We start from the raw sequence: 22293 nt of genomic DNA, 5'->3' as shown, positions 1-22293 counted from the left end.
ACTTACAAATGAAAATAGCCGTTTTATGTTTTAAAATTAACGAAATCGCTGTAAAATTGCAATTTGTTTACAGGTTCAAGCTCCAACAAACCGTTCCTGTCAAAACACGCACACCTGTCAACATGCTGCTTTGTCGAACCCGTGCTTAATGTGCTGTGCCTCTCTCTCTTTCTCTCTCTGTGTATGTGTGTTGTCTCTTTCTCTGCAGGGAAACGAGACAAACGCATCCCTTCACTCGTATGTCCACCGTACACATACGCGTTATTACTGTTTCTCTATTTCTGGTGTCAACGACAAAGTTCAATTGCAATCTGTGCGTCGGAGAAGCGAAAAACGCATCGTAAGAAAATCCCGTTCCCAATCGATTCCCCCCTTTCGACCAAGCAAAGGAGAGCACACTGGCTGCGGGCGAGCGATCGAGCGAGCGGGTGTGGTGGTGAGGCTTCACAATTTTCTTCGCATTTATAATTCTATCTTTTTGTTGTGGCTGTTGTTGTTGTTGTTTTTGCACCTTTGTGTGGCGAAAAATGAAATTGTCAATGGCAGTCAATACGTTTTGTGGTGTGTTAGCAGCAGTGTAAAAAAAACACCTTCCATCGCTTTGAAAACAGCAAACAGCAGCGTTAAATGTGAAAGTAAAGGCAGCAGGGGATTTTTTCGTTGTTTCTTTTCACTTCCCTGACACCCCTTCTCTTCCCTTTCGCACCATTTTTCCTCTTGGCAGGCTGTGTGTGCAATCTTGAAATGGGAACAAAGGCATACTTGGATAGGGCAGGAAGAACTGTACTAAAGAAAACCACATCTTAATCACCTTTGTGTGTGTGTGTGCGTTAGTTTGTGTATGTGTACGATTCATGCGTGCGAGTATTTGTGTGTGCGAGTCACTGTGAAAACATAACTTTTTTCATGATCTGAATCAAAATTAATCAGACTCCAATAAGAGTAGCGCATCTGCGTGTGTGATGTGTGTGTGCGTGAATTGTGAAAAACCAAAACGATTAGAGGAAAATCTCTAATTTTCTGTTCTGAGGTGGTGCAAAACAAGGTTTTTTTTTCATTTTGGACACAGAAGAATGACAGCTCACGCATGAAGAGAGGAGCGTGAGAAAGAGAACGAGAAAGAGTGAGTGAGAGAGAGGGCCAGGGTGTAGGTTTGCATGGAAATGGAAATATGGTGGCAGAAAAGCAGAGTAGTCAGCGAAGGAAAACCAACCAATAGAGAGTTATGCTCCATTGGTGTTTTCTGTTTTTTCTCCTCTTCTGCTTCTTTTTCTTTTCTTTTTGTTCGCCTGCGTATGTATGCGTATGTTTGTTGTGTTTGCTACAGCACTCTGCTGTTGTGTCCTACTTCTTCCTTCCCACGTTACTTCTATTAGTTCACACTTCTATTATTAATTCATCTACCCCTTGGAATGGCGTTTCTGGTGCTGTGCGTCATGCGTTGTTTTCAATCAAAACGCAGCACAAAGTAGAATGTCTTTGCAGTATTGATTTCATTCAAGCCACAGCTTGAAAGATCAATGGAAAACAAGACTGGAATGGGCAATCGCTAGTGTGTGCGTTTGTTAACACACACACACATACACGTGTGTTAACTTAACACTTGAATCCATCTTAGTTGAATGAAAAAAATGCATTTCTGGATCGATTTTTATCTTGTCCTGTGCAAATCAATCCATTGAGCGCTAATGAAATGTAAATCAAAGTATGCCATTTGGAGTTTTCTTGAAACACTATCCACACAGCAAACAAAGAAAGACACATATAAACGTGGATGTCTGTGTGTGTATATGTCTGCTTGTGTGGCTGTGTGTGCGTGAGCTTACACCAACAAGGGTTTTATGCTTCCAAGTCCAGGCTCAAGCTGCACACACAGAAAAAAAGGATCTGTGAAAAGGGATATGAATGTCCCGTCCCGTTTGCGTATGTGTGTGCGTGCGTGAACCGAGAAAAAGTGCGTGTAAAATGTAAACAAAAACATTATACACACTGCACCCAAAAACTGAGCCTACGACGTATAAACAAAGCATTTTGTGTTGCCTGCCCTGCGGCTCCCATTTTGTGGCTACGCAAAGGGTGTGTTGTCGATGCGTAAAAAAAATCTGTGTCACTCTGCTATATTTCTAAATGAAAATCAATTATGTTTATTATTTTCCCCCGAAAGGCGACTATTTGTTAGAAAGGTAGCAAATAGAAGAAAAAGAGAGATTCTATATTTATGTTTGGAAAAGCGGCATCTATACATATGGTCTCCAAGTGGGAGAATTTTTTAGCTATTGCACTTTTTTTCCTACACTTTTGGGGTGTCAGTTCAACCTTAAATATTCTGGAACAAATAGCTTGCAAGATTTTTTTTTAATTAAATTTAAGCATAAAAAAAGGTTCTAAGTCCGCAAAAAATGACAAAATTGCGAAGATATTAGATGCTGAAGTCGCTCATTACACTCCATTTCGAATAATAGAATAATCGAAGAAAGGTCCAATCTCCAAACGAAATCACCCCTATATTGCAGCATGTGTACGCATCAACACATCAGCATCATGAACGAATCAGCTGGTTTCGGGGGTACAAGAAGCGTAAATATTACGCGCTGATGATATTTCTCTCTTTCTCCTTCATTCTCTCGCTCGCTCTCGCTCGCTAACATAGCAAACGCAACACTCACACACACACGCGCGCGCTCCTTGCACACGCACACACACATGCCTGTGTGTATAGGGCCCGTTGCAAAGGGTTCGTTAGCCGAGGAAAGAGGCAAAAGGGCTACAACAGAGCAACAACGCGCATTAATCTCACTGGAAAAGTACTTTCTTGATTCGATATCGCCCTTTTTGATCTGTGTTCAAACAGAATCTCTCCCCCTCTCTCTCTCTCTCTCTCTACTGCTTTCTTGCCATGGCAGTATATCTCACTTACTCTCTCTTCTCTTTCTGGTCGTGCATTTGCGCTACTCGCTAATGTGCGTACTGTAGGGCCACCGTATTGTATGTATTGGTTGGTTTTGACAGGCAATTGGCTCCGCTTCGGCAAGCGAGCGAGAAAGAGATAGTGTGCGCGTGTGTGGATGAGAAGGAGTGCTGCGCGCGAACGTCGCACTGTAGCAGCGTGCGAGAGTAGGCTAGCGGTCTGGCGCGTATCTCTTTTCCACTACCCTTCTCTCTCTATCTCTCTCTTTTCCCCAAACCGCCGTTCGTCTGCGGTTGTCCTCAGCCTCTCTTCGTGTACGTCAAAGTGAAAACGATTTCAAGACTTGTCGTCTCAGCAGTGTAGCAAAGTGGCAGCAGCAGCAATCACAGAACACCCTCCAACAGAACAGAAAAGCAATTAGCGCAGCTCAAAGCAATAGAAATTGCATATGGCAGCAGCACCAGCATACACTGTGCGGAAGTAATGTTGTTTTGGAAGTTTTCCATTGCCGAAGCCCCGTAGCCAAAAGCAGTGTAGGTGTGCAGCAAAGTAGTGTAGCAAAAAAAAAAGCAGTGCCCACCCATGCCAACACCACCATCCCGAAAAGGGGGCCAATCGGTATCGAAATCGTGCAAAAATTACCCCCCCTTGCCCTCGCCTCCTCCTCAATCGCATCGTACACCACACACCAACACAGGCACAGTGGTGGTGGTGCTGCTGCTGCACCAGCCAGCCGTGACGATGCTTGTTGGGGCAATATAAATGGATGCACTTTTTTCGTGACAAGTGTGCGTGTGTTGTGTGCGTTTTTGCTAAATAGTGATGATGTTTTTTTCTCTCCCTCTCTCTCTTCATTTTGCTCTTCCTGTACACCCCCGTTCCCAGCAGCTGCATTGTTACGACAGTTGAGTTCGGTGCATAGAACCTGGACCCGGGAGGACGACGGAACACCACCAACCTGCTTACTGGGGCTGCATCGAAGTAGGTGCAGTGAAAAGTGATTTCTTGGTCCACACAACAGACACATACACACATACACAGACAGACACTGCAACGCGGTGTGCTGCGAGGGGCCAGGAGCGGACTGGTACGGGGGCCGGAGGAAAGACGGCGGCCACAAGACGTTTCGGGAAGAAGGTGCCCGATTGAAGTAGTAGTAGGCTGCGCGAAAACATCACCATTGTATATGTGTGTATGTGTGTGTGTGCGTGTGGAGACGAGCAAAGTGTGTGCTGGGAAGTGGAATCCTTCGCACCAGTCGTGGTTTAGATTACTTTTCCTTTTTTGGTAAGTATTTTTTGGTGCAAATGTAAAGAAGTATCGAGGCACGGTGGCCGCGTTCGCTCGATTGCCCTTGCAGGTGAAGTTTTTGGCCGGACGTGGTTCGTTTCCCGTCCTGTGTTCGAATCCGTCCGATTCGTGATAGGGTTACGTAGTGAAAATCTAGACATGATTACTTAAGAAGAAGAAGAAAGATTGCGTTAGGGACACACGTTTTTTTTCCTCCTCAAAGATTCACGTCTTTACTTGTCCTGATCTTTCCTCTCTCTCACACACACACCAAGATTTCACACTATTATCACCACCGTGCACAAGGGCAGGAGCATTCCTTTTTTTGTCTTTTATCACTGATTTTACGATTCTCTTCCCCCCGGACGCTCTTTGTTTCATCTGCCTTTTGCCTACATATGGTGTACTTCGCAGAGTTTGAATGGTGCCCGCGATAGAAACTCAAAATTGATTGCCTTCGGAAACCGATTGGCGGCGGCTCTTCGGCAAGGTCCTGCTCGTCCTCGTCGTCGGACGAAGACCTCAATGAACGACCACCACCACCGTCAGCAGCAGCAGCAGCAGCAGCAGCGCAGCGGAGGAAGTACTCGTACCAGCCGACGCAGCAAGACTTGCCCTCGCCGCCGGTCGACAGTATCGGGCTTGTCGTCGCTGTCGTAGACGGTCCGCAGGAGGAGCAGCAGCAACGCACAGTCGGTAGGGGTTTCGCGGTGGCCGCCGAACAGCCGCAGGAGCATCAGCAGCGACCAGCACTTGCAGCCGGGGACGACGAGGAGCACCAAGGCGAGGCACGTCTGCTAGCGGCTCCGCACGCCCATCGTTCTCGCCCGGCTGTGGCCGAACGGGAGAAGGAGGAACGGGAGGGCGACGACGGTCGTCGTCCTGCTGCTGCTGTCGCCACCCCCACAGCTAGTCGTCGCCGGTCGCGCGCCGTCCTCGTACCAGCTGCCGGCGGAAGTGGGGACAGAAGCGGAGAAGGCGGTAGTGAGGAAGGTGCCGGCAGTAGTGGTAGTGTCGGAGGATCGAAGCGTCGCAGCACCAGAGCGTCCGCAGCACAGCGTCACAGTAGTGTCGTCACAGCAGCGGCGGCTCCCGTGGACAGTGGTGAGGCAGTGCTCCGTCAGCCCGACGATACTGGCACGGTGAGCCGGCCAGCACGCTCGTCGTCCTCAGCTCCATCCACTTCGAGCACGTCCGGCGGCGCTGCGCCGACGTCGTTGCTGCGTCAGCACGGCTCGGGTGGTACGAGCGGCGGCCATTCACTTCACCAGCAACCTAATCGGTCCGCACGCGCGTTAGGCACTGCCACCGATAGCAACAAAGACTCGGTGCATCGCGCAGCCGGCGGCGACGACGACGACGACGACGAAGAAGAAGACGGGGAGGAACCGGCGACAGAACAGCACGGTGCAGTAGTGGAGGAGGCGGGCAACCGTTACTCTATCGCCGTGAGTAGCGAGCAACAGCAGCAGCAGCGTAGTGACGACGACGACAACAACGACTGCAGTCCACGCTCGAAGCGCCGTCGAAAGATGCTGAACGATAACGTCGGCAGTGGTGGTGGTGGTGGTAATCGGAACGGGGCGGCACCGGGTGGTGGCACCCCCGCCTCAACCGCTTCCCCGATGGACGCATCAAACTGTGATCAAAATGGTCACACCGTGGCCAACAGCAGCAGCAGCAGCAGTAGTAATAGTAATAATGCCACCGTTAGCAATAGCAACAACAACCCGGCCGAGAACGATAACGGCATGGGCAACAGCAGCAACGGACTGACCACGAACGGTGAGGCCGGCGGCGGCGGCGGCGGCGGCAGCGGCAGCGGTGGCTCATCGCGCCCATCGCCCGCCCACCGCACGGTGAAGCTGGACCGCACCAACCAGGACATCGTGCGGCTGATCGGGCAGCACCTGAAGGACATTGGGCTGGAGCGCAGCGCCGAGATGCTGATGCAGGAGGCGGGCTGCTGCCTGGAGCATCCGGCCGCGTCCAAGTTCCGCATCCACGTGCTGTCCGGCGACTGGAACAAGGCCGACCACGACCTGCAGGAGCTCCAGTCGCTGGTGGACATCCGGAGCGATCGGGCCAGCCTGAACGAGATGAAGTTTCTGCTGCTCGAGCAGAAGTACCTCGAGTATCTGGAGGAGGGCCGCCCGATCGATGCGCTGCACGTGCTGCGCAACGAGCTGACGCCGCTGCAGCACAAGACGCCCCGCGTCCACCAGCTGTCCTCGTACATGATGTGCACGAACAATGCGGAGCTGTACGCGCGGGCCGGCTGGGAGGGCAAGGGGCCGAAGTCGCGCACCCGGCTGATGGACCGGCTGCAGTCGTACCTGCCCGCGACGGTGATGCTGCCCCCGCGGCGGCTCCGCTCGCTGCTCGTGCAGGCGGTGGAGCTGCAGAACGACCGCTGCCAGTGCCACGACATGACGTGGAGCACCAGCATCGACAGCGTGTCCCTGCTCGTCGACCACAACTGCAGTGCGGACGGGTTCCCGCTCCAGCCGCTGCAGGTACTGAACGACCACTCGGACGAGGTGTGGTTCTGCAAGTTCTCGCCCGATGGGCGCCGGCTCGCGACGGGCTCGAAGGACAACAGCGTGATCGTGTGGGAGGTCGATCCGGTGAAGCTGCTGCTGCGCAACAAGCGCTCCTTCGAGGGGCACACGTACGGCGTGTCGTACATTGCCTGGAGCCCGGACTCGAAGCACTTCATTGCGTGCGGGCCGGACGACTGCCCGGACCTGTGGATCTGGGACGTGGAGCAGGAAAAGCTGGTGACCAAGTTTTCCCACTCGACCGACGACAGCCTCACCTGTGCGGCGTTCAATCGGGACGGCACGCGGTTCGTGACCGGCGGCACCCGCGGCCAGTTCTATCTGGTCGATCTCGACGGCATTCTGCACGACAACTGGGAGGGGGTGCGCGTCAACGGGCTGTCCTTCCTGTCGGACAACAAGACGGTGCTGGCGGCCGACACGCACTACCGGATACGGGGGTACAGCTTCGACAATCCTCGCACCGACTACGGCATCGTGCAGGAGCAGTGCCCGATCATGACGTTCTCGGTGAACTCGGCCGACCGGCTCGCCCTGCTCAACATCTCCTCCCAGGGGCTGCACCTGTGGGACCTGCAGGACAAGTGTCTGGTGCGCCGGTTCCAGGGCGTCACGCAGGGCAACTACACGATCTACTCGTGCTTCGGCGGCGTGAACGAAAGCTTCGTAGCGAGCGGCAGCGAAGACAACAAGGTGTACATCTGGCACATCCGCCGGGAGGAACCGCTGGCGACGCTGATCGGGCACACGCGCACGGTCAACTGTGTCAGCTGGAACCCGGTCTATCCGGCGCTGCTGGCGTCCGCGTCCGACGATGGGACGGTGCGGATCTGGGGCCCCCAGCAACCGCCGACCCAGTGGACGGCGAACGGTAGCGGTGTGGCCAACACGCTCCAGCACCATCCGCAGGTGCACACGAACGGTAGTGGTGGTGGTGTGGGTGGTGCCGCCGACAGTGCCTCGATCAGCTCGACCGGTTCCGCCACCTCGACGTCCTCCTCCACCTCATCGTCAAGCGGTGGGGGTGGTGGCGGTGGTGGTGGTTCTGGCCATCCGCCCAACGTAGGAGGTGGAGCAGGAGGACCTGGTGGCAGTATCGAAGTGTTATCGACATCGTCCTGGAATATCACATAATGTTAGGTAAGTGTGATGAGGGTACTGGGAAAGGTTTGAATTAGTGATGTGCTTTCTGAAGCGCACCCACAACTCCGATCAGAATCCAACTATTGTTAGTTCCATACCGATTCCGGCAAAATGGGAATCACTAGTTCCATCTGGAATCGGAGTCATCCGGAGTCGGTCGAAGACGTTCGTAGTAGTTCGATATTGTCTGGAGTCAGCTGGAGTCGATCGGAGTCATTCGGAGTCGTCCAGAGTTGACGGGAGTCTGTCGGAGTTAACTGGAGCCGTCCGGTACAATGTGCTTGTTATTAGGCATTTAATTTCGTCGTGTATTTTTTGTCTTATAGGCCTTTGTTCCGAAGGCCGACTCCGGACGACTTCGACTCCAGCAAGATTTCGGAAGATTCCGAACGACTGTGAACGAGTGCTATCCGGACGACAACTTTGGACGACTTCGGACGACTCCAGACGATTCTGGAAGACTCCGGACGACTCCGAGGGATTCATACCCGGACGACTACGACTATAACCTCGGACGACTCTGGAAGACTCCGGACGACTCCGAACGACTCCGAACGACTCCGAACGACTCCGAACGACTCCGAACGACTCCAAACGACTCCGGACAACTCCGGTCGACTCTGGCCGGACGACTACGGACGACTCCGGACGTCTCCGAACAACTCCTACCCCGGACGACTACGACTACAATACCTACGCGGACGACTACAACTACGTCTTCGGACAACTCCAGACGACTCCGAACGACTCCAACCCTGACAACTACGACTACAACTACTACCCGGACGACTACAACTACATCTTCGGACGACTCTTGACGACTCTAGACAACTCTGGAAGACTCCGGACGTCTCTGAACAACTCCTACCCCGGACGACTACGACTACAACACCTACCCGGACGACTACGACTACTTCTTCGGACAACTTCAGACGACTCCGAACGACTCCAACCCTGACAACTACGACTACAACTACTACCCGGACGACTACGAATACATCTTCGAACGACTCTTGACGACTCTAGACAAATCTGGAAGACTCCGGGTGACTCCAAACGACTCCTACCTGGACGACTACAACTTCGGACGACTTCGGACGACTCTGGACGACTACGGACGATTCTGGACGATTCCGGACGACTCCAACTCCGGTCGACTCTGGCCGACTCTGGACGATTTCGGATGACTCCGGATGACTTCGGACGACTCCAGTTGATTCCAAACGACGCCGTATAATGCTGGGCGTATCTACCATCCGGAGTCAGTTCCGAAATTATCGGTGTCGGATCGGAGTCGACTCCGTACATTTACCAACTTTACCCATCACTAGTTCCGATGAGGTGTTTAGGGACGTAGGTGTAGGTGCTCTGAACGAAGGAAGGAAGCATTTGCGCTGTTGGGAATGTGGGGCATGATGAAGCAGAGCACAAAATGCTCCTCCCTCCCATGCCCTACTGCAGTTTGATAAGCGTACTGGTTTTGGTTTGTAATTCCATCTGTTCCAGCAGTGTGTGCTTGCGTGCGATGCTCTGCGCTTCGCCGCTCTTGCTCCACCATGGAAAGCATGCATCGTGTGTGTTTGCGCAGAAGATAAGCGTACGCGCGGCACGCGAAAACCGAAGGTCGATTGATCGATGCATGGTCGTTAAAAATAGCAACACTTCTGTATTAACTATAGATAATGTAGAAAAGGAGAAGGGAACGAAAGCATACATTATTTGCGTGTACGTGTACGTTACTGATATATGCAGTTAGTTGTTGCCGCGTAGTCTTTATTCTAATGTTTCTTTTTTTTTTTGTGTGTTGGGTTTTCCCTTCCTTCTTTGCAGATATTTAATGAACCCCAATCACCCCCCTCCCAGGTCTCAAGAGCGTTTAGCGTTTAAGGAACGAAGAACGGTTGTCCACCATCGCCCCACACGCGCCTGCTGCACCCACAAAGCCGCCATCATGCAGCAACAATGAGAAGCGCTTGTGTTTGCGTGCGTGTGTGTGTGTATGTGGTGCGTGTGATTCGTTACATTGCTACTGCTGCTGCTGCTGTGCTTGTCGGTCGCCTGCATCGGTCACCATGTGCACGTTGTTGTTGCTGGGCGCGAGAAAAGCGCCAACTATAAACAGGAATGGAAGGAACGGTGGTGGTGGAGGTGCAATAAAGCGCTTAGATCGACGATCGAAGACGGCTGCTGCTGCCTGCAGTTTCGAATTCGATAGGGGCAATAGTGTGTGTGTGTGTGTGTGTGTGTGCGTATTGTAAGTGGCGCGAAATGGAAAACATACCACAGAATGTATGAAGCTTAGAACCACACCATACACACGAGAAACAAAACACAAAAACCTTAGACATTAAATGGTAGTTTTAATAATCGAACGAATATAAGAAAAAGCTTGCAGAGGAGGGAAGAGACAACAGAACACGAAACCATATAATCGCAATAGTAAAGGAAGCTGTGTGTAAGAAGAGGTTAATAAAATGCAAGTTGATGTTGAACAAGAAAATTAATACAACCGAACGAGAGAGAGAGAGAGCGAAAGATGTGTTAAGCGTTAAGAGAGCGTTTCTCTATAACCACACCGATAGACGATTGTAAAACTTTGTAATGCGCTAGAGAGTGAGAAGCAATCCCGATCGATTCGCACACCCGTAGCAAATAATGCAGACCTATGATTCAAAAACTTCTCAGTAGAGAAGCATATCGGAACGAATGAAGAAAGATCTAAAAACCCGAATATACTAAGTGAAAGATGGAAACAGTTTTGTTTGTGAGCGCTGTTGTGAGGGCGTGTTGAATGTTTCATTCGATTCGATCTGAATCGAAGCAAGCAATGGATGATGAGAACCGGGGCTGTCATCATTGTCATCATCGTCACCGGCAGCAGCAGTAGCAGTAGCAGCAGCAACATCAGCGGAGCAACATTTGGTTTATTAGCGATTGGCTTAGATTAATTATGTAAGGTAAAACACAAAACTGTGTCCGCGATTATCCGATGCTAGAATACCACCGCCGCCAGAATGTCGCGCGTTTAATAAAGCAGGAGAAAATTGCACCTCACGGAAGCAAGGGAAGAAGCAAGCGAAAGCAACGTGAATATTTAAAGAAGCAAGAGGCAAGCAAGGGTGTGTGTGTGTGCATTGCGCTGTGTAGTTGTTTGCCCGGGGAGAAGGTAATAAGATACGGCACAAATGGTACGCGAGACAACACCGTTTATAGAATGGTTTAGCATGCATGTAACGGTTTTTTTTTTAATGTTTAGAAGGCTGAAGCGAAGAAGCAGAAGGGATCCTCCTTTTCTGGTTAAGCAAAAAAAAGCAAGGAAACCCATGCTAGAACACGTTACAAAAACAAAACAAAAAACACATTAAATTATACATTGTGACTTACACAAAACAATGCGGCTGAGATTGTGTTTTAAGTGTCGTTCTTTTACATTATACCGTGCAGCAGAGGAAACAAAAAATTGGTCTAATTCGTGTTTTTTTTTGTCTTTTTCATCCCAGCCGTTTTGTTGCTACTAACTGAATGAGGTTAAATAAAAACGAACGTGCGAATCAGATTTTTTCGAGTGTTTTTTTTTTGTCTTTCATTAGCAGCATTTTTGTGTAACTGTTTTTCATTTTTTTCTGGAATTAAAGTTTTGCAATTATGTGACTGAGTTTGAGATATGGCGAGACACGTTAGCGTCAAAACAGTGCGAGAAAGGTGTTCGCATATTCACTGTGTTTAAGGAAGAGGGAGAAGTGTTGCTTAACAAAGATAAGAATAAGGGACAGAAACACACACACACACACATTCACATAATACAGAGTTTTCCAGGGATTCTCATAGTCGTGGGGCACTTTCTTGCGTTTTTCTTATATGAAGTGAACTTCCTAGTTGGAAATTGGACCCTATGGCACCCTTTTTGGGCTGCTTGGAAATTCCTATTGGATTTGTCCAACAAGGGTGCTATAGAGTCCAATTCCCTCTAAATTAAGTTCATTTAACGCAAGAAGGTGTCCCACAGCTATGAGAACTCCTGGAACACCCCCCGAAAGATAAAAAACATGAAGTTGATGTAGGAACATGATCAACTAGGAAGGTTTTCAAGAAGGAAAGGACGCTCGAAAGCACTCGAGCACTGGCGCAACGATTCAACTTAAGTAAAGGAAGCATTAGAGATCTAAACTGAGTAACGGAACATGCTGCTCTTGTTTTGTTGTTTTGTTCTTCTGCCAAACGGATACATCCGAAGCTTTTACTTCCAAAAAGTAGCAGAATAATGAAAAAAAAACGCGGTTACTTACTCAGTAATACTCCTAAGCTTCGTTCTCAATAAGGCGTTTTTTCCCCTATCTGGACTCCAATGTTTCGACAATGTTTTCTCTCTTTCACTGTGTTTTGAACTGTATGTAGCACTTAAACTTTATTGACACGATTCTACACCACTAACACTGTTCCACTGCTTGTTTCTTTTTCTTTCTTTTTTTTCTATTTTGCACATCCCCCTCATATATTCTCATTCCGATTGTTTCTTGTGAGTGTGTGATTTTTCGTTTACCTCGCAGAGGAAAGAAAGGAAAAAAAAGATAGGAGAAAAAAAACATACATATAATCATTGCTTCATATGCTAAAAGGGCTAATAGTGGGGAGTGTTTTGAAACGATACGATAAACGAAAAGATGGATAAAGCATACGTACGTACATTAGTATCTATATATATATAATTACAAAATCTTCGTCGCCGCCCTTTCTTGATTCACCCGCAAAATGCATTATGCGCACCCTTCCTCTCCCCTATTTACTTCCTATACATTACTACACTCAATAAATTACATACATCTTTATGCGCAAAGAAAAAATGACAACACTTGACATACACGCGCGCGCACGCACACATACATACGTATCAGGAATTACAGTTTCTTTTTTTTGATAAAATGACTCTTATGAGGTTCATGGGGGGACATTACATTTTTTCCGAATTAGTGTTCGGTTGAAAAAATCGTTCTATTTTCCCTAAAAGCACGCCTGTTTCCTAGAAGAAGCAAAAAAACATCCTTTGGGATCCGTCTAAGAGCTATCACAAAGTAGATTGCACCGGTCGTCTCGTGACTACACCTTCCCAAACGAGAATGCTTGTAGGATTTCCCGAAAAAAAGAGGATGAATAGCATTTTTGACCGCGAGGAGGTTAAATTTGTTTTTTTTTTTTACTAAAACCGTTCCCCAAAAAAGCTGTCTTTCTTCAGTTAATACTCTAAGGTGATTCGCACAAAAGTGTTTTAAACGCGGCCGCACCTATTGCACCGGTTCCTCGACGCCTGGGGTGATACGAGTGTACGTGCGTACGTGCGTGTATGCGCGTGCCCGTTTCTGACTTGTTTCGCCAACCTTGTGTGTGTTTATCCCTCTGTCCCATTTGATTTCGGAAAATTTTAACATTCGCTCTCATCCCCCCCCCCCCCCCCCCCCCGTCCTCTCTATCTCTCTAGGCCATGGCCAGCCAGGCCAGAAAGATGAGCGCCACGTACAGGAACACTTGCGACAGGAACTGGTCCTCCTCCGATTCGCGCGTATTCTCGCGCGTCACATTGCCCGCGCCGCGAAAGTCGCCAAAGTTCAGCGTGGAGGTAAAGAACCCGAACGGGAACGCCCCGATGCCGAACGACATGTGGAAGCTGCCGTCGCCGGTGAAGCTCTGGAAGCCGTGCGGCTGCTCCGGCTCGGTACGCTGGCCGGCCGGCCGGGGCGGTACGGTTTTGCGCGGATCCTCCTTGCTGCCGCCGCGCCCGTACAGCGGAATCACCTTCTCCTTGCTGATGGACGATTTGCACACCGGGCAGGTGTTGCGGTACCCGTTCATCCACTGGTGAATGCACGGCCAGCAGAACAGATGCCCGCACATGCTGACCACCGCGTCCTTGGCCGTGTCGAGACAGATGTTACACTCGAACATGGAGTCGTCCTTTTTCTCCTCCTCGCCGGCCTCGGTGGATGGCGCACCGGTCGATGCGCCCTCGCCCGCACCATCGCCGCCGGCTGTGTCGTTTTCTAGCTGTGTCTTGGTTTTGCTACCACCGGCCGCCGCCGACTGGATGCTATCGTCCCCGGACTGTGGCCGTTTGATGCTGTAGCTGGTGCTGCTGCTGCTGCCTGGGATGGCCGTATCCGCACCGAGCATGGAGAAGCTGTACGATGTCGAAGGTTTGCCACTGTCTGTCGTCGTCGTCGCCGTGCTGGACGATGAGGAGGAGGGCGTGTCCTCGTTGAGATCCTCTAGCAAGGGAGCGGTGGGCGCGTTGCCCACGGCCGGAGGAATATCTGTCGTTGATGCCATGCCGGAAGCCGGTTTAGAGCACACTGTTCGTATTCTAGAAAGAGACCGAGAGAAAGAGAGAGGGGGAAATTAGGCAATTAGTCAGAGGAAGGCGAACATTAACGCAACGATAACACGGTGCGTCGTAAAATGCAACGAAAAGCAAAGGTTTCCTGTCGACATTTGCACTCAGCTCGGTGCTGCACAGAAGGAAAAAAAAGCCCATTTCGTCAACCATCGTTGCATCACCGATATTGGAGTGACACCGGGGGGAGGAAACCAGTTTGTCCACCTCATTTCTAATCCGTCTCGTTGGAGTGTTTTTGATTGGGTGGTGGAATATGTTAGATACTGCCGCCCACCGACCCACTGAAGGACGAATAATATGCTTTTAAACCCCCACAAGGTTACGACGGTGCAGTCTTTCAATGAAGAGCGTGTGTATGGTTTTTGTTAACTTGTTTGCACCTCATCACTATGCACACTAGTGATGGGAAAAATGAAGTTTTCGTCAGAATCGATTCCGGAGAGTGGGGCCAGAATTGGAATTGGCTTCAAATCAAAATTGGGATCGAAATCGGTGTCGGTTTCGGTATCCTTATAGAAATAGACGTTTGGATCCAATGATGCTACGTGTTGGTAGTCGTAAATAATCAAAATTTACTTGTAAACGATCATGGAGATTCCCGGACTATTTCAATTCAAGAACTGATTCTCATTCCGGAGCTAATTCCAAATCTAGGGTCAATTCTGATTCCGTTACCAGGTGCAAATTACGATTCCCAGGTCGATTCCGATTCCAGAGCCGATTATGAATCCGGAACCAACATCGGAATCGGCTCCAGAATTGGCTCCAGAACTAATTCCGCACATCGGAATCGGGTAGGTTCTGAGCTCCCACCACACACGCCCACAAGGAGAGTGCTTTATTTATAGAAAATCAACATCAAACTGGCAAACAGAACACGAAACATTGCTTCCCAAGGAACATGTATTGTCCTGCGGAACGTGGAATAATTATGATGCTCCCACAAGTTACTTCCGCTTGTTTATGTTCCCCAGCAGAAGAGTCTATCGACGCTGGTGGCCAACCCACAACATGCACGTATCGAATCGTATTTGTTAAATGGCAGAAGAACGTGCTACACCATATCCGGGGAACCGGCAATTATTAGACACATGTGTGTGTGTGCGTGTGTGTGTGTGTGTGTGTGTGTGTGTGTGAGTGTGTGTGTGTGTGTGTGTGTGTACGTAACAAATCAATAGGAAAGGTATGACGTGTCCTTTTCGAGGGAGGTGCTTTGAAGGATTGCGCCAATGCATCGTATGTTAATGAACGTGTCCTCTGCACTGGTTGACACACACACACCACACACGTCATCGCGGACGAGATTAGTGAGTGGCGCCACCCGCCACAATGTGTAAGAAGGTCAATAGGTGGAGGCAACTGCTTACTATTGGCTGAGTGGGGGCATTGTTTCAAGCGCACGTAAAGGAAAGAGAATATTAAATTAATACAAAATCGTAAACAGTGGGACATTCAGTGTGTGTTTTTCGTATTTTATAGTACTATAACAATACAAAAACACACTTATCTATGATAAAGGAGATTGGATAGCTTTCCTCTCCAGTGACCGCAATCGTCTTCCCACTACTTCGTCTGCACAACAAACTTGATAAGAGCCCGTGGCAACTGCGCCATTGGCAATGAACACAACTTAGAACGCACTAGTGTGGACGACTTTCGTTGATTGACTTCCAACTGGTTTGAACGCACATTGGCACACCACCACCACCACCACCTGTGAGCATAAAAACATACCACGAAAGCTGACCCTGACCGTCCACAGCAGTTTTCAAACAGCAGCGAAGAGGTTCGGGTTCAACAGCTTACTTTTGCATATCTTACAATCACTGTCCCCCCCCCCCCCCCCCTCTCTTTTTCAAAGTGCCTCCCCCCGCACAAGAATATCGCGTGCCGTACTGGACGACCGTGCGGGACGGTTTTTAATGCAGACAAGCAACAACAATTAGTCACAAACCTAGTTTTCAAGGTTAGAGGTTTGCTTGGACGGACGGGCTTTTCGCGACAAACACACCACAGCCTCGCGAGACCGGGCGTGTACCGGTCCCGCCGCACTGTGCCCAACCGACCCAAATTATTGCAGCACGGCACGTACTGGTGTCGCCGTCCGGTCGAAAACGTTCGAAACTTGCACAAAAACCGAACAGAAAAAAGAAGACAGCTCACCCTCCCCTGGTTGTACATAAATATGTATGCACCAGCGGATGGAAATCGCTACAGCCCCGTACTGCAAAACAACAGTCACTCCCGCTCGCGTTTTGCTTGTGAGAAAGGCTTCTTCCCCGCCCCGTCGGTTCAGTACGCCCTTGGCTGAAGGTTTCGTTGAAGTTGTGTGTGCTCCGTGGTGTGTGTTCACACACAGCGAAATTTGACCACCGTCGAAAACCGTTACAGATGGATGGATTAGTATATTCATCAGCTAAATGGTTGGCTGGCTGGCCAGTGTGCCCCCTTCGTTTTCGCGCCTTCGCTTACGAAGAAGAAGCATTTTATTAGCACCAGCACCGACCGGAGCAGCAACTGAAACCGATTGCCAACGGATTGACAACCTTAGGATGCTTAGAAATCGTTCAACCGGCAAACCGGTGTGTGGTAGCCGCGCGAAGTGAAACGTGCGTTTGTTGTTTTGTGACTGCACACCACGCAACACCCCACCGTTGATGACGTCTTTAGCGGATGTTGGGGTGTATGTGTGTCTGTATGCCGCAGACTCTTCAACAACCTCGCATGGACCCCCGCGTACGGCGTTATCAGCCGAACGCATCGAGATCATGTGATGTGCAATGAAGCTGGGCGACGACACGTGTGGAGTGCTGCGCATCTTTAGTCAAAACCTAAAATGAGCTGTTTTCCACTTTTCCTACAAGTCGGTTGATGTTTTTTTTTTTCTTAAGGGGGCGGCGGGAACAAAAGTTTCAATTAACAGTCGCCCATCGTTTCGCTTCCTGGTTTTGCATTCCCTTGGGAAACCGGTCGCCGGGATAAGTGGTTCCCGTTCACGGGTCTTGTTGTTTTTGTTGATATTGTTAGATGTATCGATCCAGTTTGTGTGTGTGTGTGTGTTTGTGTCCCATGACTTCCAGGTTGGGATAAGCGAACCACACAGCACACTACGCCTCCGGGCAACGGCAGCGTACATTTCCTCGATGGTTCGCGTTCCCTTGCGGTCGACATACCTTTCGAAGGTCATTGTGTTTGTACATTACACGCTCTATTTTCCACTGTCTAAAAAGGAAATACAAAAAAATAGTAAAAACCATCATACGCACAGACGGGAAGCTGCCGGACAATCGATATCATCATCGTTCCCGGGACGCCATTTGGCTGACAAACTTGGAAGCGAGAGAGAAAAAAAAAACGGAGTTTCAAAATCCAACGTTTCACCTTGCTTGTTGGGGGCATTCACAAAATTGCAAAAAAAACGACACACACACACACACACTGTCTGCTCCCAAGGAATTGTTTCTCGAACATTAACGCTCTTGACGCGCTGTGTACCGAACACAAGATTCCTCCGGTCGGAACTGGTTTTACGGTTTCTCGTAAGATATGCTCTGGTAGGTCAGCACACCGAAAAAAAGGATACCGTCGCCTACTACGTAGTACTTTGCTCGGGGGGGGGGCTGATTGTTTTTAAGTACTGTTCGTTCCTTCGGTTCCTCTTCCCTAAATTACCACAGCTGAGCGCTTTAGTACTGATCCAATTTAATACAGAATATGCTTACTACGGACCACGGACACCACCCGTCGAAAACTGGCCTCTCAATGATAATAAAATGTAGAAAAAAAAACAAACACGGTGGTACGCACAGGCGCACAATAATATGCAATGTGTGTCTGTGTGTGTGTCCGTGTGGGTTTGTGCGTGTTGTGGAACGTCAATTGGGACACGACGACGATCGGGGCAAAACAAATCGTCGCGAACCCGGACAGACACTGCCGCCCTTTCTGAACCTAAACCCCCTTCGGGGAGGACACAGTCTACTAAGGGTAGGGGGGGTGGGGGAGGGGTTGTCTGGTGCTGCACTTGTGACATCCCTGCTGTATGCACACATACACACACACACGTACGCATATCGAGTGTTGCTTTGCTTCTCTTTTAAGCCTTCACGAACGGGGTGGAATGGTGGGGAGGACGAGAGAGATGATAGTAGCCAATTCAACCATTTCATATTCTCCCCCTTTTGCGGGTGAAGTTCGCGACGTTTCGATCGAGTTCGATACGGTACACGGTGTATATTCCCGAATCACTTTCCAGCCCACTCACACACACAAATAGGTTGTTTCCTTTCGATCCTGGTTGGCTTTGCTTCTTTTTTCACGGGAATACACAGGACACAGTCCAAAGGGATATGCTTTGAGAGGAATCACAGCTCGAAGGTCTCGGATTTGTTAGAAATGCACCAACAATGTACGAAATTGGGATACACGCACGTACCGTTTCAAACAAAAGCAGCACTAAATATTGTTTCCACGCACTGTCACGCACTTTTCTCCTCTCCCTTTACGCCAAAAACAAAAGGGCTTCTTTGAGCAGCAGCCGCCGCCGCACAGAAAAGACACGTACGTATATTTTGCTTTTCGCTGGGTTCCGTTGAGATGGCTGCGTTCGATGAAGTGGATGATCCGCACCTCTGTACCCGTCCCGAACAGTCACGAGAGCGATTGTTTGGTGTTGCGCCGTTCCCCTTTTTCAGCCCTGTTTCCTGGTTCGAGATTTCAAAGGACAGCGAAGCGTTGCACTTGAACTAGAAACGACGACGCACGGAGGTAATGTAGATAACTTTGCCCTGAATTTACTGCGGAGCTGGTGCGCTGCTGTGCATCCGCACCGTACGAAAAGTAGTTTGCGTGTGATGAAATAATATTTTTTTTTCACACTTTGACAGGGCGAGGGAGAGAGAGAGCGCGCACAGCTGTCAGTGCAGTGACAGCTGCGGATCGCTTAAGCCCGGGCGACACAAGCAAGTGCGCTTTATTGTTGTTACATTTAGGCATTTTATCGCAACGATTGTGTTTTTTTGTGCTTTCTGAGGACTTTTTGTGAAAATTAATTGAACATTTGGAATTTACAGTTGTTTGAAGGTGGAAAAAGGCAAGGAAAAGAAGAGCAACTGTTTACCGCTGATACGCGGTTGTCAAACCAGCTGTCAGTTGGTTGTACCGTTAGCACGGTTTATCAAAACAGACCGCGGATCGTTCCAAAGTGCGCAGCGTAAAGAGAGGGGACATATTCACTCGAAAATAGCTTTTCTCCAAGTGCATTTGTGTAATTTTAGCAAAAAGTTTATAGTTAATGTCATAAAGAGCATTGTTTCGTATCTGAAAGCAGTGCAGTAATCCTCGGTAAGGCCACTTTTCTTTCTTCAAATGACCTCTTTTCCTTCGCTGGCCAGCCTGAACCTTTGACCTAAGCGCGCCGAGGGTTAGATGGCGTGACTGTGGAATTGTTTACCGTTGTACTATCAGCTGGTTGAGGGAGAAACGAGGGTAGGACTGGGGTGCTAGTGCTTATCAGGTGAAATAATCGCACGTTATCCAACCGGTACGGGGCTATAATTTGGTTGCGCTCTTCGGTGGCACACTTGCATAAACCTCTCCGGGGGAGGGGTGTCCGCAGCGAAGACGAATGGGAAGGATTGTAGGGGAAAGCGGGGCAAAATGGGCATGTTAAGCAGTTTACTGAATATTCCATTGAATATGCCACAAAACACAATTATTCATGCATTATTGTATGCCTCCACTATTTATCTATGGATTAAAATTGCCACATAGAATGAAAACAACTTAAAATCATGAAAACAGTGTAAAATAAAAGTTGATGTTTTACGAGAAGCTATTTTGACACGCGGGGTAAAATGGGCATAGCCCTGGGGCAAAATGGGCATATGTAAACAAACTGTGAAACGTCAAAACACTGGGGTAAAATGGGCCACAACAACTGCGCTTAGGTAATGGTCTATGCTTTTGCGCACCGTTTCGTGAATTGTATTTTCGTTCTATCTTTTGTTTTGCTGGTCAGGAAAGCCCTTAAAATTCTTCCAAAAATATGCTATCAAAATTAAAACAGTTTTTACACGTTTAAATCTACAAAATCGATTCTTTTGAAGCTGTGTCTGTTATCATTATTGAGGCGACAAATACAACACCATAGCCTCACCAAACGCCATTTGTCAAAAGTATCTGCCCATTTTGCCCCAAGCGTAACTGCCCATTTTGCCCCACGTGAAGCATTTTTGTATTTTATGTTATATTAGTAAAAATACGCATTCGATCGCCTTGCTTTCTTCAGACAAATTGTATAGAAATATCATATCTTTAATAATATATAATGTAAAACTTCAACGCATCCCTGTGACACTGGGTTAAGCTTATTTTCGAAGTGACAAAAATTACATCAATATGCTACTAAACCTTATTTTGCACTTTTCTTGGTTATTTGTTGTGTTAGGGTTATGAAACTTACATGGTGTTCATAAAACACTCTAATGAATACATTTTGAGCATTGGAAAGTAGCTTTGTAGTCAAATAATGCTTAAATAGAGGGTGCCCATTTTGCCCCACATGCCCATTTTGCCCCGCTTTCCCCTACTATCGCTTGATAATGCTAAAAAAGCTTTCTCATTGCGTACTCTTCCCGCTATCGTTCCCTTGCGTTCCCTTGTCTGACTGATAAGTAGAGAGTTAATTGTAGCTTGAATTCGCGCACAGGCGGTTGTAGTGAGGTCCTATTTCGCAAAAAAAAACATAATTTACATACATTTGGTCAATTATATTTGAATTTCTTTCCATTCCAGTGTTTTGTAACGTTACCGAAGAGAACGAAGAAGATTTGTGACCGCCAACCGCCAAGATGTCCCTCTCGAGACCGATTTACAACCTGCTCGGCTCCTATCTGGAGCAGCTCTTTGAGCATCCGCTTCGCACGAAAGCTATAACAAGGTATGGGAGGAGGGTGTGCCCCAAGCCAAGCAGAAACTGGTTTTGATGCAACTTACCGCTTCGCTCCCTTTTTACACAGCTGCGTAATTGCATCCTCCGCCAACCTGGTCTCGCAGAAGCTGGGCGGTGCGAAGCAGGTCAACACCGACTCGGTCATGGCGTACGGGCTGTTCGGGCTGATCTTTACCGGTCCGCTGTCGCACTTCTTCTACAGCTGGCTGGATCGCATCACGAACGATACCCGGTTCAAGAAGCTGCTGATGCTGCTGGGCGAGCGGGCCCTCTTCGCACCGGTCATTACCGCCCTGTCGCTGTACTTTATCTCCCGGTTCGAGTACAAAACACACGACGAAGCGCTCGGCAATCTGTTCACCCAGTATCGAAGCATTCTGCGGGGCAACTGGAAGTTCCTTACCCTGCCCGTGTTCATCAACTTCAACTACATTCCGCCGATGGTAAATTTAAACGCGTCCTATAAAAAAGATTCCATGTGAGTGAGTTAACGTACTGATTTCATCTCTGTTTATTCGACTCTAGCTACGCGTGCTGTTTGCCAACATCATCGGATTCTGCTGGATGGTGTTCCTGTCCACGAAGAGAAGGAAGGCGGAACAGCGTCGCCAGCAGAAGGCACAGGAACAAAGCAAGTCTACCTGAAGAAATACTCTGGCAAGAGACACGTGACATCACGCAGGCATTTAAATTAACGGGAGCGCGTTGCATTTAATCCGGGATACGTTTACTTCTTTCGGGAGAAAATTGAACAAACACATGCAGAAAACAGTAACAGTGCGTTATTGATAGGATGTAAGGGTTTAAGGGGGAAAAGAACGGCTGAAAAAAGTGGCTACACTGCGGAAATGTTTAATGGATATTGTATTTTTTGTTTGTTTTATAGAGCCAAATTAAAATAACCCTGGCGAGAGGGGTGTGAGAGTATGATGTTAAAACCGTTTTGTTGTTTGTTTAAATTAGGTAGAAAGAAACAGTATTACACGGTTTTCCAGGAGTTCTCATAGCTGTGGGACACTTTATTGACTCCTTCCTGCGTGAAATTAACTGAATC

The 22293-nt window shown here is 48.8% G+C and overlaps 3 protein-coding genes across 19 annotated transcripts; 2 read left to right on the top strand and 1 right to left on the bottom strand.

The window, feature by feature from the left end:
- Positions 1–213: 213 nt before the first annotated feature.
- LOC1276713 (WD repeat-containing protein 26 homolog) lies at positions 214–11458 on the top strand. Of its 12 annotated transcripts, none has more exons than XM_061642533.1 (4): positions 214–340; positions 3794–4195; positions 4613–7899; positions 9733–11458. In XM_061642533.1, the coding sequence occupies exon 3, from the start codon at positions 5731–5733 to the stop codon at positions 7891–7893; it is 2163 nt and encodes a 720-aa protein (XP_061498517.1). In that variant the 5' UTR covers positions 214–340; positions 3794–4195; positions 4613–5730; the 3' UTR covers positions 7894–7899; positions 9733–11458. The 12 variants fall into 12 exon arrangements, with proteins under 12 accessions (XP_061498517.1, XP_061498518.1, XP_061498512.1 ...); XM_061642534.1 differs by having other exon boundaries at positions 216–340; positions 3797–4195; XM_061642528.1 differs by having other exon boundaries at positions 220–436; positions 3797–4195.
- Positions 11459–12280: 822 nt separating this feature from the next.
- LOC1276712 (E3 ubiquitin-protein ligase RNF185) lies at positions 12281–19160 on the bottom strand. Of its 5 annotated transcripts, XM_061642548.1 has the most exons (3): positions 17719–17895; positions 17554–17616; positions 12281–14254 (listed from the first exon to the last, which is right to left on the bottom strand). In XM_061642548.1, the coding sequence occupies exon 3, from the start codon at positions 14218–14220 to the stop codon at positions 13372–13374; it is 849 nt and encodes a 282-aa protein (XP_061498532.1). In that variant the 5' UTR covers positions 14221–14254; positions 17554–17616; positions 17719–17895; the 3' UTR covers positions 12281–13371. The 5 variants fall into 5 exon arrangements, with proteins under 5 accessions (XP_061498532.1, XP_061498529.1, XP_061498530.1 ...); XM_061642545.1 differs by lacking the exons at positions 17554–17616; positions 17719–17895 and adding an exon at positions 18723–19160; XM_061642546.1 differs by lacking the exons at positions 17554–17616; positions 17719–17895 and adding an exon at positions 18852–19160.
- A 47-nt stretch (positions 19161–19207) lies between these two features.
- Positions 19208–22177, top strand: LOC1276711 (PXMP2/4 family protein 3). 2 transcript variants are annotated; one of them, XM_316087.5, is made up of 4 exons: positions 19208–19630; positions 21083–21227; positions 21307–21682; positions 21765–22177. In XM_316087.5, the coding sequence occupies exons 2-4, from the start codon at positions 21139–21141 to the stop codon at positions 21882–21884; spliced, it is 585 nt and encodes a 194-aa protein (XP_316087.3). In that variant the 5' UTR covers positions 19208–19630; positions 21083–21138; the 3' UTR covers positions 21885–22177. The 2 variants fall into 2 exon arrangements, with proteins under 2 accessions (XP_316087.3, XP_061498536.1); XM_061642552.1 differs by lacking the exon at positions 19208–19630 and adding an exon at positions 20871–21010.
- The last annotated feature ends 116 nt before the right edge of the window (positions 22178–22293 follow it).

The sequence above is a fragment of the Anopheles gambiae genome, chromosome 2, assembly GCF_943734735.2.
Source record: "Anopheles gambiae chromosome 2, idAnoGambNW_F1_1, whole genome shotgun sequence".
Classification (NCBI taxonomy): domain Eukaryota; kingdom Metazoa; phylum Arthropoda; class Insecta; order Diptera; family Culicidae; genus Anopheles; species Anopheles gambiae.
The sequence above is the reverse complement of the archived record's forward strand: the minus strand, read 5'-3'. Positions and strand labels throughout refer to the sequence as shown.

What these genes read in the sequence shown, in the direction of transcription:
- LOC1276711 (XM_316087.5), top strand. Translation starts at nt 21,139, where the DNA reads ATGTCCCTCTCGAGACCGATTTACAACCTGCTCGGCTCCTATCTGGAG. An exon ending in CGCACGAAAGCTATAACAAG is followed by an intron (nt 21,228 to 21,306) that starts GTATGGGAGGAG and finishes CTTTTTACACAG; the next exon opens with CTGCGTAATTGCATCCTCCG. An exon ending in TCAACTACATTCCGCCGATG is followed by an intron (nt 21,683 to 21,764) that starts GTAAATTTAAAC and finishes ATTCGACTCTAG; the next exon opens with CTACGCGTGCTGTTTGCCAA.
- LOC1276713 (XM_061642533.1), top strand. Translation starts at nt 5,731, where the DNA reads ATGCTGAACGATAACGTCGGCAGTGGTGGTGGTGGTGGTAATCGGAAC.
- LOC1276712 (XM_061642545.1), bottom strand. Translation starts at nt 14,220, where the DNA reads ATGGCATCAACGACAGATATTCCTCCGGCCGTGGGCAACGCGCCCACC.